General features: G+C 42.4%; 1 protein-coding gene and 1 non-coding gene across 3 annotated transcripts in view; both read right to left on the bottom strand.

Annotated features, from left to right (window-relative positions):
* PDSS2 (decaprenyl diphosphate synthase subunit 2) overlaps nt 1-24,781 on the bottom strand; it is a 235,444-nt gene that overhangs the window by 145,145 nt on the left and 65,518 nt on the right. For both annotated transcript variants that reach the window (XM_089664931.1, XM_089664937.1), the window contains exon 3: nt 24,037-24,171. In XM_089664931.1, coding sequence (XP_089521057.1) covers nt 24,037-24,171 — 135 coding nt within the window. The remainder of the gene's footprint in view (nt 1-24,036; nt 24,172-24,781) is intronic.
* Nucleotides 7,863-8,044, bottom strand: LOC149470326 (U2 spliceosomal RNA). Its single transcript, XR_016309244.1, has one exon. It is a non-coding gene; the product is annotated as a U2 spliceosomal RNA (small nuclear RNA).

Genomic DNA, 24,781 nt, shown 5'->3' with positions numbered 1-24,781 from the left:
GGATGAAGTGGGACATCTTGGACAAGCGGTCCACGACTACCAGGATTGCCGTGTGGTCTCGGGATGGCGGAAGCTCGACTATAAAGTCCAGTGAGATCTTTTGCCAAGGCCGTTCAGGAATAGGTAAGGGTCGCAGCAGACCCCAAACCTTGTTTCTTGAGGGCTTGTTCTTCTGGCAGGTGACACAGGACCTGACATAGCCCTTACAATCTTTAGCCATGTCTGGCCACCAGAATGAGCGTCGGAGAAGTTCCAGGGTCTTTTCTGGGCCAAAGTGCCCCGCCATTGGGTGGTCGTGGCAATGCCCCAAGACCAGGGTTCGAGCTTCTTCCGGCACCACAATTCGATCTTCCCTCCATAGGAGTCCCCCCTTGTTCTGGAGCGGCCCTCCGCCTGGGGTAGAGAATTTTGTGGATGCCTCCATTAGCCTGGAACGAAGGTCCGACTGAAGGACCAAGAAGTTACCCGAGGACAGGATGGTGTCAGGTACTGGGGTCTCCTTGGCGTCTTCGTACATCCGTGATAACGCATCCGGCTTAGTGTTCTTTGATCCCGGCCGGTACGTAATATGGAAGTTGAATCTTGAAAAGAATAGTGCCCATCTCGCCTGTCGCGGGCGTAGACGCTTGGCAGTTCTCAGATACTCTAAGTTCTTATGGTCAGTAAATATTAAGATAGGGTGCACCGCACCTTCCAGCAGGTACCTCCATTCCTCTAACGCCGTTTTGATCGCTAGTAGCTCACGGTCACCGATATCATAGTTCCTCTCCGCTGGGGTCAGCTTCCGTGAGAAGAACGCTACCGGGTGGAGCAGTTCCTTGGTGCCTTTTCGTTGGGAGAGGATGGAGCCTACCGCATTCTCCGATGCATCTACCTCCAAGATGTAGGGCAGAGCGGCGTCTGGGTGACCCAAAATGGGTGCCGAAGTGAACAGTTTCTTTAAGGCTTCGAAAGCTCCCTGCGCTTCTGGTGTCCATCTGAATCGGGTTCCCAGCTTGGTTAGCTGAGTAATGGGGGAGACCAGACCCGAGAAGTTCTTGATGAACTTCCGGTAAAAATTTGCAAAGCCGATGAATCGCTGGACGCCTTTCCTGTCTGTGGGTTCAGGCCAATCCAGTATTGCAGCGACCTTCTAGGGATCCATCGCGACCCCCGCGGTGGAGATAATCAGGCCCAAGAAGGCAATGCTGGATTGTTCAAAACAACATTTTTCTGCCTTGGCGTACAACCCATGCTGCCGCAACCGCCCCAATACTTTTGCTACATGTATTCTGTGTTCCCCCAGAGACGGGGAAAAAATCAGAATGTCGTCTAAATAAACGATCACAAAGACATCCAGAAAGTCCCTAAAAATATCATTTACAAAATGTTGAAACGTGGCCGGAGCATTACACAACCCGAACGGCATGACCAGATATTCAAAATGACCGAAGCGGGTACGGAAGGCCGTCTTCCACTCGTCCCCCTCCCTTATGCGAATCAAGTTGTACGCCCCCCTCAGATCCAGCTTGGTAAAAACTACTGCTGACTTTAAACTTTGGAACAGCTCAGGTACTAACGGTAGTGGGTAACGGTTTTTTATCGTGACCCTGTTCAATTCCCTGTAATCGATACATGGCCTTAAGGTTTTGTCCTTCTTTTCAACAAAGAAGATTCCCGCCCCCGCCGGTGAAGTGGAGTGGCGGATGAACCCCTTCTGGAGGCTGTCCTCGATATATTCCTTTAGGGCCCCCAATTCGGGCTCTGAAAGGGGGAAGATTCGCCCAAAAGGAATTTCTGAGCCGGGTAACAGGTCAATGGGGCAGTCATAAGGGCGGTGGGGGGGTAGAGTATCAGCTCCCCGTTTGCTGAACACATCTAGAAACCCATGGTAGGCCGCAGGGATTACTTGTTTTAATTCAGCTTCCCCCTCAGAGCACAGGAGGATTTGGGGGGTCCCCGGGCCCGAAGTGCGGCAGTATATTCGACAGTATGGGGAAGGGAACGTGATTACTCCGGTCTCCCAGTCAATCTGGGGGTTATGGGCCCGTAACCATGGGAGCCCCAGAATGACTGGGAAGAGGGGTGAAGCTATAGCATCCAGGCGGAGGAGTTCCTGGTGCTGGCCGGCAATGACAGTGGTGATGGAGGGGGTTTCCTGGTTCACTACCCCCGATTTTATTCGGGAACCGTCGGCCAAATAAATATTGAACCCCTTCTGTTTCAATTGAAGGGGAATACCCTGCTGGTGAGCAAAATTAATATCCACGAAGCAGCTGCATGCCCCAGAGTCAATTATGGCCGATACTTCCACGGTCCTTTCTGGAAGCTGAAAGGAAAGGGGCACCACTAAGTATTGGGATGGACCAACATTGCCAAGGGATAAGGAAGAAGAGGTGCACTTACTCAGTTTCTGCGGGCAGGAACGCGCCATATGACCAGCTTCTCCGCAATAGAGGCACAGGTTCTGGGATCGTCTGCGCAGATGTTCCTCTGGGGATAGTTTAGGCCGTGCCAGGCCGAGCTGCATGGGTTCGGGGTTGTCTCCAGGTGGCCGGTTTTGGATGACTGGCCTAGGTGTTTGACTGGGACCCTGAAATGATCCCCAGGGATTTCCGTGACCCTGGCCGGACCTCTCAAACCTGCGTTCCCGCAGTCTACGGTCAATTTTAATGGTCAGTGCTATTAGGTCCTCTAAAGTCTCAGGTACCTCCACCCGGGCGAGCTCGTCTTTCAGGCGTCTGATAGGCCAACACGGAACTGATGCAGGAGTGCGAACTCGTTCCAGCGAGTATCCCCCATCCACCGCCTAAATTCAGATGCGTACTCCTCCGCCGCTCAGCGGCCTTGCCGGAGTGTGTACAGAGTAGCTTCAGCAGAAGCTGCCCGCTGCGGGTCATCATAAAGGATGGCCATAGCATAAAAAAAACTGTCAACCGAACCAAGGTGAGGGTCATTTTTTCCCCGTAATCGATGGGCCCAGTCTTGGGGTTCACCCTGCAGGAGGGATATGACGAACCCCACCTTCACGGATTCAGTCACGAAGGTTCGGGGTTGTAGCTCAAAATAGAGGAGGCAGGACTCGCGGAATGATCTGAACCGAGTGCGGTCCCCGTGGAAACGTTCTGGTAAGGGTACTCGGGGGTCGGCCGCCGGGAGTGGTGCGGATGCCCCAGACACCAGCACAGGGACTGCTACAGCTGGAGGTGTGGGGACCGCGGCTTGTGGGGCAGGAACGGATATAGTGCAGGCCTGGAATTGAGTTTCAATCTGCTGACATCTATCCTGCAGGGCCGATACGGCCTGTGTCAAATTGGATAGGTGCCTGCAGATCTCCTCCAGCGGCGAGGGACCTCCTCTAGACTCAGTCATGGCCTTCTGGTACTGTAAGGGACCGCCCGGCGGTACTACTAGCACTCCACTGAATAGGCGTCCCCAGCGCACGGAGTCTAAGTCCCAGGGTGCTTGTTCACCAGGGCCCCTGATGGTGGGGATGGACTTGGAGCTCCCTGAGACCAGGTCGTGACTACCGGGTGCGTCCGTCAGTGGTAGTAGTATGCGCAAGGGGCTCCCACGGGGAAGAGTCTGATGTGAGGAGGTCAGAAGACCCCACTGCACGGGATGGATGGATGGATGAGCAGGGTCAGACGGGCCGGGTTGGTAACAGAGAGGGCGGCAAGGTACAAGGCAGCGGGCATAGAATGGTCGGGTCACACGCCAGGTCAGCAACAGCAGGTCAAATCCAATAGGGGGCATTCAGGAGAGAGGTCAGGCAAAGCAAGGGTCAGAACAGGAGAAAACAGCAAGGTCAGGTACAATCCGGGTCAATAACTTACAGGGTACAGGTTCACAGGATTCAGAATGCAGGAAAGACCAGAAGGCACTGAATGACAGCTCAGGGTCGTTTAAATATCCCGCCCTGCGCTGCCATTGGTGCCCAGCGGGCGGCCGCGGCTTCTACTGCGCATGCGCGAACTCGAACGCCGCGGCCGGCCCGGAATCAGTGCTCGAGTCCCTGCGCCGGGCGGCATACTGCGCCTGCGCCGGGACCAACGCGGCGGGGATCGAGGGGATCCCTGACACCATCTGGCCATAGGCCGGGCGTCAAATCGTTAAAGATGGCTGAAAAAATTTAAGAATGTTTTAAATGTTTCAAAGTGTACAGCCCACTGTACACATTGAATTATACACACTGAAGCCCATACGTGCTAGGTCCTAGATGCAGGCAGGTTGAAGTGGTTGTAAACCTCAGTCTTGAAATATGAACAAAGCACATCCCTCCATAGTGTGTACTTGTCTTAATTAAAGTGTCATTTCTGTCTACTGCCTCCTTCCTCTGCTTTCTGCATGAGACCAAGAGATAAAAAGGTGACAGGGGAGAGAGCTCCAGTACACAGCCTTTAATGGACAGCCTCAGCTCTATTCCTGTGTGCTGTGTGGAGGGGACTGTGTCTCTTCCCTCTAATAAGCTCTCAGCTCTTCTCCCTCTTCTGCAGTGTATTTTCAGCTCTCCGCCCCCTGATTGATATGAAAGTTCAGACAAGCTATAAAAAATTCTGCACTTTGAACAAATGTAGAGAAGAGATGGCTGCAGATAAACAGGTACAAGTTATGTAGGGGGATTTGTTACATCTCTGTGTATCACATAGCCAAACACTTCACTGGGTATATGTAAAGGTTTACAACTACTTTAATTCAACGAGGCTAAAAGCGACATGCTATGCACGATAAACTTAGAGCAGCCAATCAGAATGAATTGTAAAAAGACATCTGATGGGCTGTTACTCCATTCTGCATCTGATTACTACTCTTTGTTCTCCCTTGATGAATAAGCCTAAATAAATACATTATATATATCTATATATCTATATATATAAATATATATATAGATATATAGATATATATATACACATACATACACACACATACACACACATACACACACAAACACGGTGCTCAGCATAAACGAGTACACCCCTTTTGAAAAGTAAGATTTTAATCAATATCTCAATGAACACAAAGACAATTTCCAAAATTTTTACAAAACTGAGTTTTATAGAACATTTGTTTAGCTCATTACATGAAAGTAAGGTAATAATAGAACAGTTTTACTCAAATTAGTTGATGCAAAAGTGAATACACCCCACAACAAAAACTACTCCATCTAGTATTTTGCATAACCTCTATGATTTGTAAGGACAGCACCAATGAATGAACAAGTTGGTAACATATTACAATATTGATCTTTTTCCATTCTACAAGAATTACCTCTTTTAGAGCCTGGATGCTGGATGGAGAGTGATGTTCAACTTGTCTCTTCAGAATTCCCCATAGAAGTTCGATTGGGTTCAAAAGAGGAGACATACTTGGCCACTAAACCACTTTCAACCTGTTCTTCTTCAGAAATGCAACAGTGACCTTAGATGTGTGTTTTCGATTATTGTCCATTGGAAAAGTGTACGACGACCAAGGGCATGGACTGTTGGTAGCATCTTCTCTTTCACTATAGAGCACTACATCTGTGAATTCATGATACCATCAATGACATGCAGCTCCCTGACACCAGCAACACTCATGCAGCCCAACAGAAGAACACTGCCACCACCATGTTTTACTGTAGGCATCATGCATTTTTTTCTTTGTACTCCTTACCTTTGCAACACCATACAGTTTTGAAGCTAACAGTTCAAAAAAACATTTATCTTGGTCTCATCACTCCAGAGTACAGAGTCCCAGTAGACGTCTTTTTCAGCATGGGCCCTAGCAAATTCTAGGTGGGCTTTTTTGTGCATGGGCTTTAGGAGAGGCTCCATTTGTGGATGACACCTATACATGCCATTTCTCTGCAGTGTATGCATTATTGTGTCACGGGAAACAATCACCCCAGTTTGGCTTTCTACTTCTTTAGCTAACTGCAGTGAACGTGCATGGCGATTTTCTTCAACCCTTCTCATCAGAAGATGCTCTTGTTGAGGTGTTAACTTCTGTGGACATCTCTGTGAGATGGTTGCAGTTCCATCTTTGTTACATTTTTGAATCACTTTTGCTACAGTATTCTGACTGATAAGTAAAGGTTTGCTGATCTTCTTGTAGCCTTCACCTTTCTTGTGTAAAGAAATTATTTTCTTTCTCAGGCCTTCTGACATTTCTTTTCCATGTGGTGCCATTGTTGACAGGATGAAATGGGGAGGGGTTTTCTTTGTTAAGTAATGCTCTTTTATAATCAACTGTCTGCTGGACATCTGTTTAATGAACAGACTCACCTGTAGTTGATTCTTGTTAATTAGGATTTTGTCTAAAATTTAGCTTTGCTCCCAAGACTTTCATTTGGGAGTATTCATTTTTGCAACATGGTCTTGAATGAATTTGTTAGGAAAAATACTTTTTTATGTGTGCAAATGAACAAATCTTGTGTGCGATTAATGGCCCACATTTGTGGAAGTATTTTGTAGTATAGTGTCCCATAGAAAATGTTGACTCTGAAAGTAAAGTAAAGGTTCTCTGACAAATCTTTTGGGGTGTACTCATTTATGCTGAGCACTGTATATATATATATATATATATATATATATATATATAATTATTTTTCCCCTGTGCTTACAAAATTACTTTATGTTATCTCTATGAGCCAACTGTTTAACAAAGAAGTATGATTTAGCTCCTGAAGCTAAAACTACATTTAGCCACAACATAGTAGTTATGTGTCATTTTGTGCACTAAATTCAGATACATTAACACAAGGGAAGGTATGTGAATGCACTTCATTATACTTTCATTAAAATTACTTTTTGTTGAACATAGCCTTTCAGTGCTGTTTTGAATGATGAATTGTCCTCCCCTTAGTTGCCATGGGACCATAATACTGTGAATGGCTAAGCCAAGCACCACATAGTTCTTCTATATACAGGCCAGATTTCACTGGATGCTTCTCCAATGGGCTACACAACGTTTACATGTAACATGAGGTTCTAGCCAATCCACAAAGGAAAATTTGTCACTACTACATAATCCAAGGAGTTTTCCATTTCCTGCCAGAATACTTAAGCTTATATTACTGACCTGAGTATTAAATTAACAACTGGCAGCTAGCTTCTCGGTAGAAAAATTACATAAAGTAAAAGAGGTGGTTCTCTAAATGTAACTGGAAAAGTAACATAATGCAAACAGCTTCCGGACACTCACTGCTGTTATGGCAATCATGTTTACAGCGCATTTTGCACGTTAGGACAGGTAACAATGATTTCACCATAGTGAATTGTTCTTACAATGTTACTATCTACATTCTTTAGGCATTGAAAGGGTAAGCAAAGAAATCAAAAGGAGTCTTTAGTTGATGGGTATCATGTAACAAAAACTGGTGGTAACATAATTATTATTAATATTATACAGGATTTATATGGCGCCAACCGTTTACAATATAAAGGGGACAGTACAAATACAATACAGTTCAATACAGGAGGAATAGAGGGGCCCTGCTCATGATGCTTACAATCTCAAGCGAGGGGCAGGTGGCACAAAAGGAAATAGCTGCAGGGGATGGTGTTTTCAAGGATCGCCTAAAGCCAGACAGGTAGGAGCTGACTGGACACTTGGGGAAGGAGTTCCAAAGGATGGGAGAGGTTTTGGAAAATTCTTGGAGGAAGTGTGGAAAGAGGTAACAAGGGCGCTAGAGAGCAAGATGTCTTGGGAGGAACAAGGTTTTTTTATCTATCATCAATGGACTGCTTTACACTCACTCAAGTGCCCCATTCCTCACTGCGCAAGAGGAGAAGGTTCATGAGCAGCTTGCAGCTTGCTGTAGCCTGTCTGCAGTTGGTATGCAGAAGAATCTGAGGCCAAAGAGCAGTACACTGTGCATAGATTCCAGAGGGGACTGTGTTATTTTAGGGTGCGAAGGTACAACAATAATAGGTTGATGCACTGAGTGGAAAGAGCAAGCTTTTCTTCCATTTCCCTGTTCTAAAAATCTATTTAATATATGGTCCCCAGATAGGGGCAGTATCAGATATTAAACTGATAAGAACAGATACTATACTTTATCCTAGCCAAAAGGCAGAGAAGCAATGGAAGTGTTGGACTTTTTCATCTGAACAGAACACATGACTATCTCGATGGTGAGAGCTAATCCAGCTCCACACTTAATAAAGAATGTGCAAATCTCTAAAGGGAGAGAAGTGTCATCACAACAATATCCCTTCCTCCTCCATAAAGTAGTATATGGCCTCTTGCATATGGGCACCTGTGTCTGTGCAGTGTAAATTCCAGCGTATTTTCCTTACCCAGACAGCCCGGGTGCTGCATGCAGAAATGAATAACTGTGCGCAGCTGTACTTGGGTATATGTCAGTGCTTGCATAAACACTACTATAGCGTGCTGGAGAAGGCAAAAAACCATCTTAAGAAAATCTGGTACTGCAATCACATTGAACTCCACTAGGGCACAGGAAAATCTAACCCAGTTAGCTCTAAAAGATATAGGGAAAACAATAAAATAACATATAACATGTCAAGTTAGTAAAGAAACTTTCCACTGATAAATAATTCAGCATATCACTTCTAGATTCTACTTTCACTTTGCCTCTGTGCAAATCAACCTCTTCTTGGTCCTTCCCAAGTAACAATACAATTCCAGCACAAAATCTGTTCTTTTCCCAGTGAGATCCCACCCCCAGCAAACAAATTGGTCTTTCACCTGTGAGATCCCTTCTCCAACACAAACACATATTGGTTAGTCTTTCTCCTGCATCCTTCCATTATTGTTGGGATCCCCGCAGAGCCCAGACTGGCTGTGTGACATCAGCCAACAGTAGACTTTAGCCTGCTGTAGTCTGAGTCTGGGTCACAGGAGTGCATGGCCAAAAGAGCTTTGATCATACTTTACCTTTAACCCCCCAATTAGCATGTGAATCAACCCCTCATTCACCTGTCCCCAGCATACACCTTCTAATCCCAGCTCAGGCGCAATAACCAATTAGCACCTATTCCACACTCAGTACCCATTGTATGTGCTTTAACTTCTCAGCACCTATACTTCTGCTTATATCGCATTATTCCCCCAGCTGCTAGTAGCTTGCACATTTACCCTACTCTACCCTTCCTCTGTAAAACTATCTGACTGAAGAGTTTGGCTCCCATGCTGCTGCTTTATAATTGGCCATGGTAAAAGGGTGCCAAATGCATTTTAGGACACATTTCTTCACCCCTGTCATTCACCTGTAAGGCTATGACCACATTTTTAGTGATTCTGTTGCCAATTATGGAAAGTTCAGTAACCGCCATTTGTGAGTCAAAAGATTAACCGTTATACCCACTGCCATACCCTCCAAGCTAATCTCTACACATAATGCCCCCTTGCCATACCTCTGGACTCCTCTAATACACAAACAGCCTATACACTTTGCATTCCTCTGCGCACTCTAATTCTGCACATACTGCCTACTCTCATGCCCCCCAAACCCCACTGCTGCATATTATTATTATTATACAGTATTCATAAAGCGCCAATAGTTCGCTTAGTGCTGTACATTACAAAGGGGGGCAGAACATGTGACAGAACAACAACAATACAATGCAAAACATGAGGGGATTGAGGGCCCTGCTCTTTCAAGCTTACAATCTAGGAGGGAGGGGATGGTGGCACAGGAGGAGATAGCTGTGGGGGATGGAGTGGTAGGAAGAGTGGAGGAGGTCGGCAAGTTAGCAGGGGGTGGGGTAGGCTTCCCTGAAGAGGTGGGTTTTCAGGGTGCGCCTAAAGGAGAGGAGAGTAGGTGATAATCTGATGGGTTGGGGCAGGGAGTTCCAGAGCATGGGTGACACCCTGGAGAAGTCCTGGAGGTGGGCATGGGAGGAGGAGACCAGGGAACTAGAGAGAAGGAGGTCTTGTGTGGAGCGGAGTGTGCGTGCTGGGTGGTACTTGGATATTAGGTCAGTGATGTAGTTCGGGGCAGTATGGTGGACGGCTTTGTACGTCAGTGTTTGGATTTTGAATTTGATCCGTTGTGCAATCGGAAGCCAGTGGAGGGATTGGCAGAGGGGGGTGGCGGAAACGGAGTGGTTGGAAAGGTGAATGAGTCTGGCAGCCGTATTCAGGATCGACTGAAGCGAGGATAGCCAGCGGCGAAGCAGACCAGTAAGGAGGGAGTTGCAGTAATCGAGTCGTGATATGATGAGGGAGTGGATGAGCTGTTTAGTGGTTTCTGGGGTTAGGAACGTGTGTATTTTGGCAATGTTGCGGGGGTGGAGTCTGCACGAGCTTGTTAAAGACTGGACTTGGGGCTGGAAGGATAGGTTGGAGTCCAGAATGACACCAAGTACTCTGGCCTGCGGGGCGGGTTTGATGGTGGCGTTGTTGGATGTGATGGAGAAGTCAATGGGGGGTGGTGTCCGGGCTGGGGGGAAGACAAGAAACTCAGTTTTGGAGAGGTTCAGTTTAAGGAAGTGGAGCGACATCCAGTCTGATATGTCGCTCAGTAGGTGTGTGATTTGGGCAGAGACTGAGGTGGTGAGGTGGGGGGTTAAGAGATAGATTTGTGTGTCGGCATATAGGTGGTAGTTGAAGCCATGAGAGTGTATGAGTTGGCCAAGGGAGAAGGTGTAGATGGAGAAGAGAAGGGGCCAGAGGATGGAACCTTGAGGGACCCCAACAGAGAGGGGGAGTGAGGGGGAGGTGGTAACATTATAGGTAACGCTGAAAGAGCGTTGTGACAGGTAGGATGAGAGCCAGGAGAGAGCAGAATCTCTGAGGCCAAGGGAGTGTAGTTTTTTGAGGAGGAGGGGGTGGTCGACTGTGTCGAAGGCCACAGAGAGGTCAAGGAGTAGGAGCACTGAATAGTTGCCATTAGCTTTGGCGGTTAGCAGGTCGTTGGAGAGTTTAAGTAAGGCAGGTTCGGTGGAGTGTAGGGGACGGAAGCCGGACTGTAGGGGATCGAGGAGGTTGTTGTCTTGAGGTGAGAGCTTAGGCGGGTGTAGACTAGGCGCTCGAGGAGTATGGATGTAAATGGGAGCAGGGAGATGGGTCTGAGGTTGTTCGGGTCTTTAGGGTCCAGGGAGGGCTTTTTAAGTATGGGGGTGATGTGTGCATGTTTCAGAAGGGAGGGGAAAGTGCCGGAGGAGAGGGAGAGATTAAAGATGTGGGTGAGGGAGCGTAGGATGGAGGGGGAGGGAGGTCATAGGAGTTGTGAGGGGATAGGGTCGAGGGGGCAGGTGGTGAGGCGGGCATCAGAGAGGATCTTGGAGACTTCCTCGATGGTAGTAAGGTCAAAGGTGTGGAGTGTAGGGGGGGGTTCAGTATGAGGAATGCAGGGTGGGGTGGAAGTGGAGGTCAGAGCAGTGGTGGGGCCATGGGAGAGGGGTGATGAGGGGGTAGCTGAGTGAGGGGAAACGGGGTTGGAGGGAGTTTGAGCAGCGACAAAGTCCCTGCGGGTTATGTCGAGGGAGAGGGGGGATGAGGGGGTAGCTGTGTGAGAGGGGACGGGTTGAGAGGGCGTGTGAGTTGTGGCGATGTCCTTGCGAATTGTGTCAATCTTGTTTTTGAAGTGATTGGCAATCTCAAGGGCGGTGAGTGAGGTGCTGGGTGGAGGTGGGGGTGGTGAGAGTAGAGAGTTGAAGGTGGAGAAGAGTCGGCGAGGATTGAAGGAGAGGGCCTTGATGAGGGTCAGGAAGTAGGCTTGCTTGGCGGTGTGGAAGGCAGATTTGTAGCGGGTGAAGGCTTGTTGGGATTTGGTTTTGCGCCATAGTCACTCCAGGGCACGACTGTGTCGTTTGAGGGTTTTGGTGTGATCGGTCTGCCAGGGCTGGAGCGGTCGGGATCTGATGTTGTGTGTGGTTAAAGGCGCTAGTGAGTCAAGGGCTGTTGACAGTGCGTTGTTGTAGGCAGTCATAGCCAAGTCGGGGCAGGACAGGGGGAGGATGCTGTCGTGGAGTTGATCAGCTGCAGAGTGGAGGGGGGCAGGGTTAAGGTTGCGGAGGTTACGGCTGGTAGTAGTGTGACATTTGGAGGGGTAGGCATTGGAGGATGAGGAGATAGAGAAGGTAATCAAGTTGTGGTCAGAGAGAGGGAAGGGGGTGTTAGTGAGGTTGTAGGGAGCGCAGCGGTTGGAGAAGACAACTGTCTGTTGTCCTGCCCTCCACACTTTTCTCCTTCACATACAGCCCCATCATTCCTCCAGACTCCTCTACTGCACTCCTCCTGAACATAATTTCCACTGTCATACCCTCAAACCATATCTTGCACATTTTATCAGTTGTAATACCCTCTGCACTCCTTTCCTGCACATACTGCCTGCTGTCATACCCTCTGGACTCCTTTCCTGCACATACTGCCTGCTGTCATGCCCTCTGCACTCCTTTACTGCACATGCTGCCTGCTGTCATACCTCTGCACTCCTTTCCTGCACATACTGCCTGTTTTTGTACCATCTGCACTCCTTTCCTGCACATACTGCCTGCTGTCATACCCTCTGCACTCCTTTCCTGCACATACTGCCTGCTGTCATATACTGTGCAATGTTCTTTTGCACATATTTGCCCTTGGCATACCTTATTCACTCCTCTCCTACACATACTGCACCCCTTGTCATACCCTCTACATCCCTCTCCTTCATATACTGCCTGCTAAGACACCTCTTTAGTATTTTTTTTATATATTCCCAACCTTTCCCTTCCCACTTTTCCAAGTCTTTTTAACAGGTGGTACTTTCCCCTTAATGCACTGAACAATTCCTAACAATACTGCCTATAAGGCATTTCTGTGTGGAATACTCCCTATGGATAATTCACATGATAATTTCTCTGTTATTTAGACACAAATGTGGAAATTTTAGATTTCCTGCTCATCAATAACCTGCAGAGTGAACCTTCTAATAGCACACTTTAATTACCTCAGCACTGCAGGTGCTCAACTGATGAAAATCACTTAACACTGTAACACTTATTATATTATAAATCCATGCATACACAGTATGAAGTAACTTGCTTACAACTAATATCTGCTATATTATAGTTCATACCCTTTTTCCATCATTTGTGCAAATATTTTTGCTAAATGGCAACACAGTGAGAAAATAGGTGACGTTTATAAGTGCATACAAATAAAGAAAATATAGATGCCGCGCTCTATCAAGACCTATTACCTGTATATAGTATAAAAACTGTATTTGCATTAAATCTCTAATAGCTGCATGATCTCTTATGTGTAACCATACATGATTGTAATGCCAATCAATACCCAAACATGTGTTGATAATAATGAATAAATTAAAAAATATATATCAAAATTGGTGATAAAAAAAACAACAAAAAAGTAGAAAGAGAAAATGTTAAGATACTAGATAGAAAGAATCTTCTAACAGATACAGAATTTAAGAACAATACCAATAATAATGATATACAGTTGTGGCCAAAATTATTCAACCCCCACTGAAATTGAGTGTTTTGGCCAGTTTGACATTGCTTTTGATCATTCAGTCATCTTGCTTACATTTACATTAAAGAGGCACTTGTAGGTCAGACAAATATAACATAACAGTTATAATGAAATAACCACAAATGTCTTTTCTGTGCTCACAGCATTATCAGTTTTATTCAACCCCCAAGTGACATTCAATCTTAGTACTTAGTACAGCATCCTTTTACAGTTATAACAGCTTTTAAACGTGAAGCATAGCTTGACACAAGTGTCTTGCAGCGATCTACGGGTATCTTCGCCCATTCTTCATGGGCAAAGGCCTCCAGTTCAGTCACATTCTTAGGCTTGCGCACTGCAACTGCTTTCTTTAAGTCCCACCAGAGGTTCTCAATCGGATTTAAGTCTGGTGACTGCGATGGCCACTCCAAAATGTTCCAGCCTTTCCTCTGCAACCATGCTCTAGTGGACTTGGAGGTATGCTTGGGATCATTGTCCTGTTGAAAGGTCCAACGTCTCCCAAGCCTCAGGTGTGTGACGGACTGCATCACGTTTCCATCCAATATCTCCTGGTACTGAAGAGAATTCATGGTACCTTGCACACGCTGAAGCTTCCCTGTACCTGCAGAAGCAAAACAGCCCCAAAGCATGATTGACCCTCCACCATGCTTCACAGTAGGCAAGGTGTTCTTTTCATCATAGGCCTTGTTCTTCCTCCTCCAAACATAGCGTTGATCCATGGGCCCAAACAGTTCTAATTTTGTTTCATCAGTCCACAGAACACTATCCCACAACTTTTGTGGTTTGTCCACATGGCTTTTGGCATACTGCAGTCGACTCTTCTTATTCTTTGGAGACAGCAAGGGGGTACGCCTGGGAGTTCTGGCACGGAGGCCTTCATTACGCAGTGTGCGTCTTATTGTCTGGGCTGAAACTTCTGTACCCACATCTGACAAATCTTTTCTCAGTTCCTCAGCAGTCACACGGGGACTTCTCTCCACTCTACGCTTCAGGTAGCGCACAGCAGTCGAAGTCAGCATCTTCTTTCTGCCACGACCAGGTAGCGTTTCAACAGTGCCCTTTGCCTTGAATTTGCGAATGATGCTTCCTAAGGTGTCTCTTGGTATGTTTAACATCTTTGCAATCTTCTTATAGCCATTGCCCTTCCTGTGAAGAGAAATCACCTCTTCTCTTGTCTTCCTGGACCATTCTCTTGCCTTCACCATGTTTGTAACCACACCAGTAAATGTCTAGAAGGAGCTGAGTATCACAGTCATTTTAAAGCTGCCTAATTGGTGCTTATTATGCTTGATTGCTGCTCGGTGACATCCACAGGTGTTTTCAATACCTGATGGAAAGCACCTGTATGAACCTCTGTTCTTCAGAGTGGTAGTCTTTAAGGGGTTGAATAATTGTGGCAATGAAGAAACCACATAAGAACCATTTACTACTGTATTACATAAACAATTGATGTCATTTTAGTTGCATTTGGGTAGTTACAACGTCCTTGTAGGATTTGATTCTGAATACAATTCCAAATGTACACTATAGTCCCTAAACCCCTTTACAGCATTGGGGGTTGAATAATTTTGGCCACAACTGTAGCTATGGTAATGCCATATAGTAAGCAACATAAAGATATACAAAAAATTATTATTAAACATTGGGATGTATTAAAACTTGATAAGGATCTGAAGGACATAGTTTTAAATAAACCGAAATTTATATACAAAAAAGCCCCTCATATCCGTGATAAAGTGGTTAAGAATATAACTACTCCACCTGGTACAAGTAGGAATTTTACTTTCTTTCAGGGAATAGGATTTTACAAATGTGGTAGATTTACATTTGTTTTAGAGTGAAAAGGAATCCCAAACATAGATTGGAATTTATTAATCCCATTAACGGTAAAAAGTATACAATTAAACAATTCATATCATGTTACACAAAGAGAGTGGTGTATGCTTTAAAATGTCCTTGTAATAAGATGTATATTGGGAGAACTAAAATTCCATTAAAATAATGTATTAAAGAACACGTTTATAATATTACCAAAAGATATAAATATCATAACGTACCGTTACATTTTCGGAATTACCACAGACAAGTTGAAGGCCTGGAATTCTGGGGCATTGAAAAACATGACACACATTGGAGAGGAGATAATTTAGTTAGAGAAATAAGCAAAAAAGAATCCCATTGGATCTATGAGATGAATTGTTTGGACCCTAGAGGCCTAAACAAAGAATTCGATCTCTCTTGTTTCTTGAGTGATTATTAATAAATATATGGGATCATTTATGTAGAAGATTGTGCGTTTATCACATGCATATATGATTCCATATTATATGTACATTGATTAGCTAATTGCAATAATATTTAGTTTATAACAAATAGTGAGAATATAAGGATTGGGATACAAGATGCACACTTTTATTAGGGACATTTATAATAACGCATGGCTAATAATATGTATCATATTTGATTTGTAAGGTCCAATACATCTACATAATCCATAAGATAATAGCTCAATATGTAAATTTGGACTAATACCATCTATTTTTTCTGACATGCATTGTTGCTAGACCCATGTTAGTTAACATTGCATTTTAGATTTTACACATACACATAATAGATTTGAAACAGGGGAAGATGATGATATGAAGGCAGCAATTAGCTTATGAGGTCATTCTCATTCATATTATCAATAGCTTCATACATATATAGTCGTTTTTGGGTATTTTTACAATCCTTTTTTATTTATGTTATTTTTATTTTATATTTTATGATACATGTCAATTTATGTTGATTTGTTAGGTTTAATACATCTACAATATCCATAGGATAATAGTCAAGTATATTTGTAAAAAATATCTATTTCTTCTGACATGCGTTATTGATAGACGCATGTTAGTTAAAATTGCATTTAAGATTTAACACACACACATAATAGATTTGCAACAGGGGTAGTTTATGATATGAAGGAAGCAATTAGTTAATGGGGTTACTATTATTATCAATAGCTGTATATATATTTAGTTATTTTGGTTATTTTTATAATATATTTTCATTAATTTTTATTCTTATTTTATGTTACAATAAATTTTCTGCATATGTATAATTTTATATAGCAATGTATATGCTATTATTCATGGATCATTTACAATGGATTTGTAATTTTAATTATGTTTATTTGTATTTTCATATGTATTTTATAATGTTAATATAGACCATCTCGAGAGTGCATGCTACATGAACTAGTAACCTAGCCATAGGATACTGGGACATACACTGCATTTGATATAAAACACACTCTGACAAATTACATGTAATTGCTACAAAAGAGTTAAATTGTCATTAACAGCTCTCAGGAGAGATAAACACAGTTATGACCCCAAAAAGATGGAGGAACCAGTTAGAACTACAAGAAAATGGCGCCGTAACACTATATAAGGAGTTGGGTATTGTGATTGTCATACTACATCCCCCGGAGGAAGGCACGAGTCCCTGTGGAGATACGCGTTGGGGAGGGGCAGTGACATCACCACGCATCCTTACACGGCGAGCACTGGTAGTGTATGCGAGCACACCCGAGAGGTGGGTCTTCACCGCTTTAAGCGGCTATTATACAAAGTGCAGATTGTTTTTAATCAATGTGAGTGCATATTGAGCGCATATTAAAGTGTTTATTTTTATCAATGATAAAGCACTATGCACTTTTCTCTATTTACATGATCTGTATGAGGAATGCTTAAAGGTATGGATCAAGGAAAGATCTGAGGAGGAAGAGATCCATATGACCATTCAGGCTTACATAGTAGTCCTCTATCTGCAACCTTCACCTGCATCACCTCAGGCTGATTGGAAGGAGAAAACACAGATATTTCATCCCTGCTGAACTCTGCACCAAGTTTGTTTTGCGTTTTTGCACAAAATCCATTGAATTTTTACCTTTTATTTATTTTCCATATTTTTCAATTTTTATTTTTGATATTTATTTATTATTGGATTATTTATTTAATCATCGAAGGACACACATTTGAATAATTTTACACAGATTTTTTTGTTGTTTTTTTTTATCACCAATTTTGATATATATTTTTTAATTTATTCATTATTATCAACATTTGTTTGGGTATTGATTGGCATTACAATCATGTATGGTTACACATAAGAGATCATGCAGCTATTAGAGATTTAATGCAAATACAGTTTTTATACTATATACAGGTAATAGGTCTTGATACAGTGCGGCATCTATATTTTCTTTATTTGTATGCACTGATAACTCACATTTATGGAGGTGAGCAAGATAGCCTGCAATCCTATTGATAGGAGCCGTTTATTATACACCTTATTGGCTCACAAGTAAAAAAAAAAATTTTTATATTCAGACGTTTATAAGTAACATGACTTCATATCACCATAAAGTGATTGGATTATTATTTAAGTGGAATTTTATCTATAACAACTTTATGAATAATAATGTTATTTAGGTTCTTTAGCTATAAATGTACTGTACATTCCACATTGATAATTATGCTACCAAAATTAGTGTGTGCTGTCAACTGCCTCAGGCATTGTTCCCGTTTCTTCTTGCAGGTGGCTGCCATTTTGCTGAAGCCCAGCATCCTGAGCAGCAGTAATCATTTGGCTGCCAGCAGATCACCCTCTTGATTTTTGGCAGTGCCAAAAAACGGAGAGCAACTGAGCATATGGAAAGCAGGGTGAGACAGTGTATTATAAGGTTTTAAACAGTATAGACACTATTTCTAATGTTTTACATAGCTATACCTGCAAAAGGGGCCAACTTGAAGTGATCTAGCAGGACTTTCTGACTTTGCAATCCATTTACGTGCAATTCAAGGATTTTAGCAAATTTCACTGCAGTTTCCTACTGCTCCTGTACTGAAAAATTCTATTTATTACAGGTATTTATATAGCGCCAACAATTTACATCCTGAACTAAGAGCCAATGATAATCTATCTAAAAGACTCCAGTATCTAACTTGTATGTCAAACCAAAGATTGTTTCTAGTGTTGGATAGAGCTGGGAAGGATTGGAACTTACAGTGCCTTGAAAAAGTATCCATACTCCTTGAAATTTTCCACATTTTGTCATGTTACAACCAAAAACGTACATGTATTTTATTGGGATTTTATGTTATAGACCAGCACAAAGTAGCACATAATTGTGAAGAGAAAGGAAAATGATAAATGATTTTCAAAATTTTTTACAAATAAACATCTGACAGGTGTGGCATGCATTTGTATTCAGCCCCCTTTACTCTGACACCCGTAACTAAAATTTAGTGGAACCAATTGCCTTCAGAAGTCACCTAATTAGTAAATAGAGTCCACCTGTGTATAATTTAATCTCAGTATAAACACAGCTGTTCTGTTCCTAAGGCCAAACGCTATGTGTGGCGGAAAACTATCATTGCACATCACCATGAACACACCATCCCCACCATGAAACATGGTGGTGGCAGCATCATGTTATGGAGATACTTTTCTTCAGCAGGGACAGGGAAGCCAGTCAGAGTTGATGGGAAGATGGATGGAGCCAAATACAGGGCAATCTTAGAAGAAAATATGCTAGAGTCTGCAAAAGACTTGAGACTGGGATGGAGGTTCACCATCCAGCAGGACAACAACCCTAAACATACAGCCAGAGCTACAATGGAATGGTTTAGATCAAAGCATATTCATGTATTAGAATGGTCCAGCCAAAGTCCAGACCTAAATCCCAATGAGAATCTGTGGCAAGACTTGAAAATTGCTGTTCACGGACGCTCTCCATGCAATCTGACAGAGCTTGAGCTATTTTGCAAAGAAGAATGGGCGCAAATTTCACTCTCTAGATGTGCAAAGCTGGTAGAGACATCCCCAAAAAGACTTGCAGCTGTAATTGCAGCTTAAGGTGGTTCTACAAAGTACTGACTCGGGGGCTGAATACAAATGTACGCCACACTTTTCAGATATTTGTAAAAGGGGTATGAATACTTTTTCAAGGCACTGTATGTTATATTTGTACTGCTATCTGGGACTCTGTTAAAATGGGAGTAAAGGCTAATATAAGTTTGCTTAACCACCTTCTGCCCAACCTATAATAAAATGATGGCCAAGCAGGAGCGCTGCCATCCTGGGTGGACTTCAAAGAATGTCCTCCTAGGATCAGGCCGCGCTGTGGTGCAATCTGTCACCTGCTGTGTTCACTGGACACAGCAGATGACAGATCAGTGTACTGGGCCGTTGCCGATACCATATGATCGCTGTGACCAATCACACAATTATACACAATGAATGGCTTCCGTTCAAAGCCATTCATGTGTAATAATGTGTTGATCCCTGTGATTGGTCACAGTGATCACATGGTACAGACAGGGGCAATCACAGCCCATCTATACCATGTAATAGGCTGTGGCTACTGGTTGCTTACAGTGATAATCAGCGATCACACTGAGTAAAAAAAAATTAAATCAGTAAAAAAGAAATAAAACTATAACCAAAAAAAAAAAGTTTTAACAAATTGAAATACTCACATACTGTCACCAGTGTCCCTGATCACTGCCATATCAGGTATATGATGATGCTGTACTGCACTGGTGATGGTATGTAAAAACAAATTGTGAATAAATAAAATGTTTTAATTTCTTTCTTTTTCCAAAAAGGTGTGACAAAAATTACAGCTTCATAAAACTCTCCATGCTAAATACTTTGGAATGTCTATTTTCCAAAAAGGGGGGTATTTGTACTGTCCTGGCATTTTCGGGCACCAAGAAGGCTGTCAGAGATAGGCTGTCCAGTACATTAGAACTGATCAATTTTGTATAATATACTGCATTTAACATAGTTTGTGGACTCTATAACTATCATACATACTAAATTATATACACTGATTTGGGTTCTTTTAACCAAAGAAATGTAGCAGAATACCTTTTGGCCCAAGTTTATGAAGAAAGATTTTTCATTTTCAAAATTTTTTAACAGAAACAAAGAAAAATGCATTAAAAAAAACCAGTGGCGATTAAATACCATCAAAAGAAAGCTCTATTTTTGTGAACAAAATTATACAAATTTCACTTGGTTATAGCGTTGCATGACTGAGTAATTGTCATTCAAAATGTGACAGTGCTGAAAGCTGAAAATTGGCCTGGGCAGGAAGGGGGTGAAAGTGTCTGGTATTGAAATGGTTAAAAATGTTGCCTCCCATCCATACCTATGCTGTAAACAGTTTAAAATAGAGTAGTGTAAATACCTTTTTTATTCAGTTTGGGTGCAGTCACCTGCTTCACAAGCAGTGGCTCCCCTGTGTCAGTGAATAGCTGCTGCAGAAGATGAGAGGGAGACCAAAACGGAGTGGCAATAGAAGCCAGCAGGTGGCATCGTGGCTCCATGAATTTAGCCCCTTGTTGTGCACTCTCTGACATAGGGGAGACACTGCTTCTGGAATACTTGACTGCACCCCAGCTGAATAAAAAAAGGTATTTACACTGATCTATTTAGAAACAAAATACAACATACAGTGCTCAGCATAAATGAGTTCACCCCAACAGATTTGTCAGAAAACCTTTACTTTCCTTTCAGAATCAACATTTTCTACGGGACATTATACTACAAAATACTCCGACAAATATGGGCGATTGATTGCAAACAAGATTTGTTAAATTTGCACACAAAAAAAAGTATTTTTTCTAACAAATTCATTCAAGTCCATGTTGCAAAAATGAATACACCCCAATGAAAGTCTTAGGAGTAAAGCTAAATTTTAGACAACAAAATCCTAATTAACAAGGATTAAACTACAGGTGAGTCTAATTATTCCTTACACGTCAGTCAGAATACTGTAGCAAAAGTGATACAAAAATTTAACAAAGATGGAACTGCAACTATCTCACAGAGACGTCCAGGCTGTCCAAGGAGGTTAACTCCTCTACAGGAGTGTCTTCTGATCAGAAGGGTTGAAGAAAATCGCCATGCAAGTTCACTGCAGTTAGCTGAAGTAGAAAGCCAAACTTGGGTGATTGTTTCCTGTGATATAATACAGCGTACACTGCAGAGGAATAGCATGCATGGGTGTCATCCACGAATTAAGCCTCTCCTAAACCCCATGCACAAAAAAGTCCACCTAGAATTTGCCAGAGCCCATGCTGAAAAATAAGAAGACCACTGGGAGTCTGTACTCTGGAGTGATGAGACCAAGATAGATGTTTTTGGAACTGATGGCTTCAAAACTGTATGGCGTAGCAAAGGTGAGGAGTAGAAAGAAAAATGCATGGTGAATACAGTGAAACATGGTGTCCTTCTGTTGGGGTGCATGAGCGCTGTTGGGGTTGGGGAGCTGCATTTCATTGATGGTATCATGAATTCACACATGTACTGCTCTATATTGAAAGAGAAGATGCTACCAACACTCCGTGCCCTTGGTTATCGTACACTTTTCCAACATGACAAAAACACACATCTAGGCCCACTGTGGCATTTCTGAAGAAGAACAGGATGAAAGTGATTCAGTGGTCAAGTATGTGTCCTGATCTGAACCCAATCGAACACCTATGGGGAATTCTGAAGAGATAACTTGAGCATCACTCTCCATCCAGCATCCCGGCTCTAAAAGAGGTTGTTCTTGAAGAATGGAAAAAGATCGATGTTGCAATATGTCGCCAACTTGTTCATTCCACGCCTAGAAGACTTGGTGCTGTCCTTACAAATCATGAAGATCATACAAAATACTAGATGGAGTAGTTTTTGTTGTGGGGTGTATTCATTCTTGCAGCAACCAATTTGAGTAAAACTGAAGATTTTGTAATCTATGTTATAATATTACCCTTGCTTTCATGTAATGAACTAAAAATGTTCTATAAAACTCAGTTTTGTCAAGGTTTTGGAAATTGTTTTTGTGTTCATTGAGATATTGAATAAAATCTTACTTTTCAAATGGGGTGTACTCATTTATGCTGAGCACTGTAAGTAGGAGGAGGGGGGGAAACTTACTGTATATTTACACTTTAAGTAGGTTCACCCCCATTTCCTTGTGAGTTTCCCATCTCTTTGTGCTGCTTTATTTGCATGAAATGCCTAGTGAATCCTGACATTTCCCCTGTTTTCCTATCTCAAACTGACCACACTAGGCAGGAAAACACATCCATCCTAGCGTGGTCAGTTTTCTTTTTTGTATTGTACTTGAGAGCACAATATTCAAAAATTAGAAAAACAAAAAAAGTTCCTTACTAATAATAAGGAAACAGTGATTCAAAAATTAATTCAGTGATATAAAATAGAAATCAATCCATAAACACAAAAATAATATAGTGTACAGAATTGTATATACGCTTGTGAACAAACATGCACTCACTGCAAGAACTGAATAAACCTCAATACACTCATTGTGAGTGATCTATGTGTCCTGGAGAACATACATCTGAAAAACATAACAGTCAGGATAGGCAGTCAAACCGCTTACGGGACCTTTATGACCCTCAGTATGTGAGTGGTCACAGAAAGCTTGAGAGCAATAAATCAATTTGCCTTCAGATAAATGGAAAGGTTATGGTCCTCTCAGCAATGATCCATGTAAAGGGAAAGCAACACAAAGAGAAAAACAACCTCCATGGTGTAGTAGGCAGTAAAATGCCACTTTAATTAAAGTAAAAAGTACACTCACATGTTAAAAGGATAATGGTAATGCCACAACAATATTAAAAATCCCACAGAGAATTCCCAGCCATCGGCTGGTATGCGCATCAGTACATTATTGCAATGTTTATGGATTGATTTCTATTTTAGATTCCTGAATTCATTTTTGAATCAACATTGTATTCTTACTAGTGCAGCACTTTTTTTTGTTTAGTTTTTGCATGGCAGTGGCCATCTTGAGTAAGGCCTGTTCCTGATAAACGAGTTAAAATTCACTTAGTGGATGGCCCTGTCAGCCCCTTCCTGAAGAAGCAAAAGAGCAGGGCAGAAAATTGTTGGTCAAACAGTGGCTGTTTCTAATCAGATGAAGACGATATTTGGGTATTCTGAGAGCCGCTGGCTTGATTTCACAAACATACCAAAGCCATATTTCCTTGAGAAGGTATGTATTTCAGCAGTGCAATTAGATCTTTGACTGGAGCCCTGCCTTCCTACTTTAATTTCATTGTAACTTTTTTTTTTTTTTTTTAACTTGTTTGACTGTAAAATATGTGTACAGAGACCAAGACAGATAAAACAGGGAAACCTAAAAGCTGACAATTATCACCATAAGTAAAAGGAACCTCACCCAGTGGGGTTACTTGTTTCAAACGAAATAGACAGGATTTTCCCTTATTGTATGAAGGCTTTCTCTCACTTTCTGCTATGTCTTTGGGACAGAAAGTTAGGGGAAAGCTCTGTAAACAAGGCAAAGACGCAATAAAAAAATCGTTTTTATCCCTTTTTTATGCTATACAAAATGAAAAAAAAAAAAAGAAAGTGTTATGCCCAGAGTTCTACTTTAAGTCAATGAATTGAAGCAACAAAACTGTAGAAGAATGGAAGAAAAATAATATGTCAGTTAGTACATGTTGCTACTAATTGTAAGATTAAGAAAAATCCTTTTTAAGCAAAGACACCACACTTTTAAAATGCAAACATTAGAAACACTGTAGAAGCAAAACATTGATTTCTCACCTTGCATAAATGCCGCTAACCATGTCATGTTGTAGGGACTCATCTGCCAATTTACTTGGTCCAGCTGCCTTAGAAATAAGCAACACCACTAAGCCTCGCATCTGAAGGTTGTTGCGACTATCATACACAAAGGCTCTGCAAATAAAAAATAAAATAGGATAAAGGCTCATCAGTACAGTATGTGTGAAGGCAAACTAAGAAGCCAAAAAATAAGTTGAGAAACTGTGTCCTAATGTCTTTGCTTTCAGTATTTTCCTATCATCTAGGGGTTTTCTGTACTACACTAAAGGATTTCTACAAGCCAGCTTCTGTCGTTAATTGCTTCCAGCTTAACTGTCACTTAAAACACACAAGCTGACATGTTTAAGGTATTCTATTACAACCATTTCTATGGTGCAATTGACAGGACTCTCTTCTGGAAGACAGACACTCACAATGCCACAAAAAGATGACTTTTGTGAACTGTGGACATAACTCTATGACCTGCAGCTGTCTGAAAAGCCAACTTATCTGGACAACTAACCTGCATTTAGATGATGACAGTGTCATTCTGCTTAAAAGTATTTTTTTTTGTAGTTTTTTTTTTTATAGAGGTTTGAATTTAAAATCATCTAACAGTATACATTTTATTAAGCTCTCAGGTTTGCATACCTGGTGGAATAAATTATTAGGGCCCTATTTGCCCTTAATTTATACTATGCACATTCCAAGTGAAGGGGTGAAATCACCTTACTCTTCATTCATC

This window comes from Staurois parvus, unplaced genomic scaffold (genome assembly GCF_062004578.1).
Source record: "Staurois parvus isolate SC_StPar_1 unplaced genomic scaffold, SC_StPar_1.0 ptg000048l, whole genome shotgun sequence".
NCBI lineage: Eukaryota > Metazoa > Chordata > Amphibia > Anura > Ranidae > Staurois > Staurois parvus.
Note: the sequence above shows the minus strand (reverse complement) of the source record. Positions and strands in the feature narration are given on the sequence as shown.